General features: G+C 59.7%; 1 protein-coding gene across 1 annotated transcript in view; it reads left to right on the forward strand.

The window, feature by feature from the left end:
• The window catches only part of NACC1 (nucleus accumbens associated 1, BEN and BTB (POZ) domain containing), a 3,833-nt gene that overhangs the window by 1,879 nt on the left and 1,029 nt on the right, over positions 1-925 (forward strand). The window contains exons 3-4 of the mRNA XM_006768234.1: positions 53-226; positions 766-871. Of these exons, the coding sequence (XP_006768297.1) occupies positions 53-226; positions 766-871 (280 nt within the window). The remainder of the gene's footprint in view (positions 1-52; positions 227-765; positions 872-925) is intronic.

Raw genomic sequence — 925 nt, forward strand, 5'->3', positions numbered from 1 at the left:
CCACCCCTACCCATGACCCCCATTCCCAACACATACCACTCTCCCCCCACAGCTGAGAAGGTGGAGGCCCTCCCTGAGCAGGTGACCCCTGAATCCCGGAATCGCATCCGGGTACGGCAAGACTTGGCGTCTCTCCCAGCCGAGCTCATCAACCAGATCGGTAACCGCTGCCACCCCAAGCTCTATGATGAGGGCGACCCCTCTGAGAAGCTAGAGCTGGTGACAGGTAGGCTGGCCTCACTTGCTCCCCAAATCCCCCTCTCCCCCAACCCTTGGCCTCAATGCCCTCTGGGCTGCTGGCCTGTAGCATAGCCCCTGGCTTTGTCCTAGGGTAGCTGACACCCCTCTGTGTTGATACACATCAAAGATTGGCCTCTAGGGTTTTGCCCTGGAGGCACATGTAAGCATTAGGGGACATCATGGCCATAGGCAGTGGATGAGTGGCTTCTTAGGGTGATCTGAGGGTTAACTACTGAATGGTTAAGAATTTGGCACAGAATCAGTGTGCCTGGGTGCAAGCCTCTGCTGCCTGCTCTTTCTAACTCGTAGCTGGTTGTGCTGGCAAAAGCTACACATGTACTAGGTGGGCCTGGCACATTGTAGGTGCCCCGTGGGCAGCGGTACCACCATCTGTCCTTTTCTGAGCGCTGATGAGGCTGCCCTGGGGTGAGTTGTCGGAGAGGGTCTCTGGAGCTCCGAGAAGTGGGCCTGGCCACATGGGGAATGTGGCAGTTAGGGCCTGACCCCCTCCGTCCCCCCTTGTAGGCACCAATGTGTACATCACGAGGGCACAGCTCATGAACTGCCATGTCAGCGCCGGCACCCGGCACAAGGTCCTGCTGCGGCGCCTCCTGGCTTCCTTCTTTGACCGGTGAGGCCCTTCCCGAAGCCCGGGGAGTGGGGAGCTGCCCATGCCCCCCCCCCC

This window comes from Myotis davidii, unplaced genomic scaffold, assembly GCF_000327345.1.
Source record: "Myotis davidii unplaced genomic scaffold, ASM32734v1 scaffold543, whole genome shotgun sequence".
NCBI lineage: Eukaryota > Metazoa > Chordata > Mammalia > Chiroptera > Vespertilionidae > Myotis > Myotis davidii.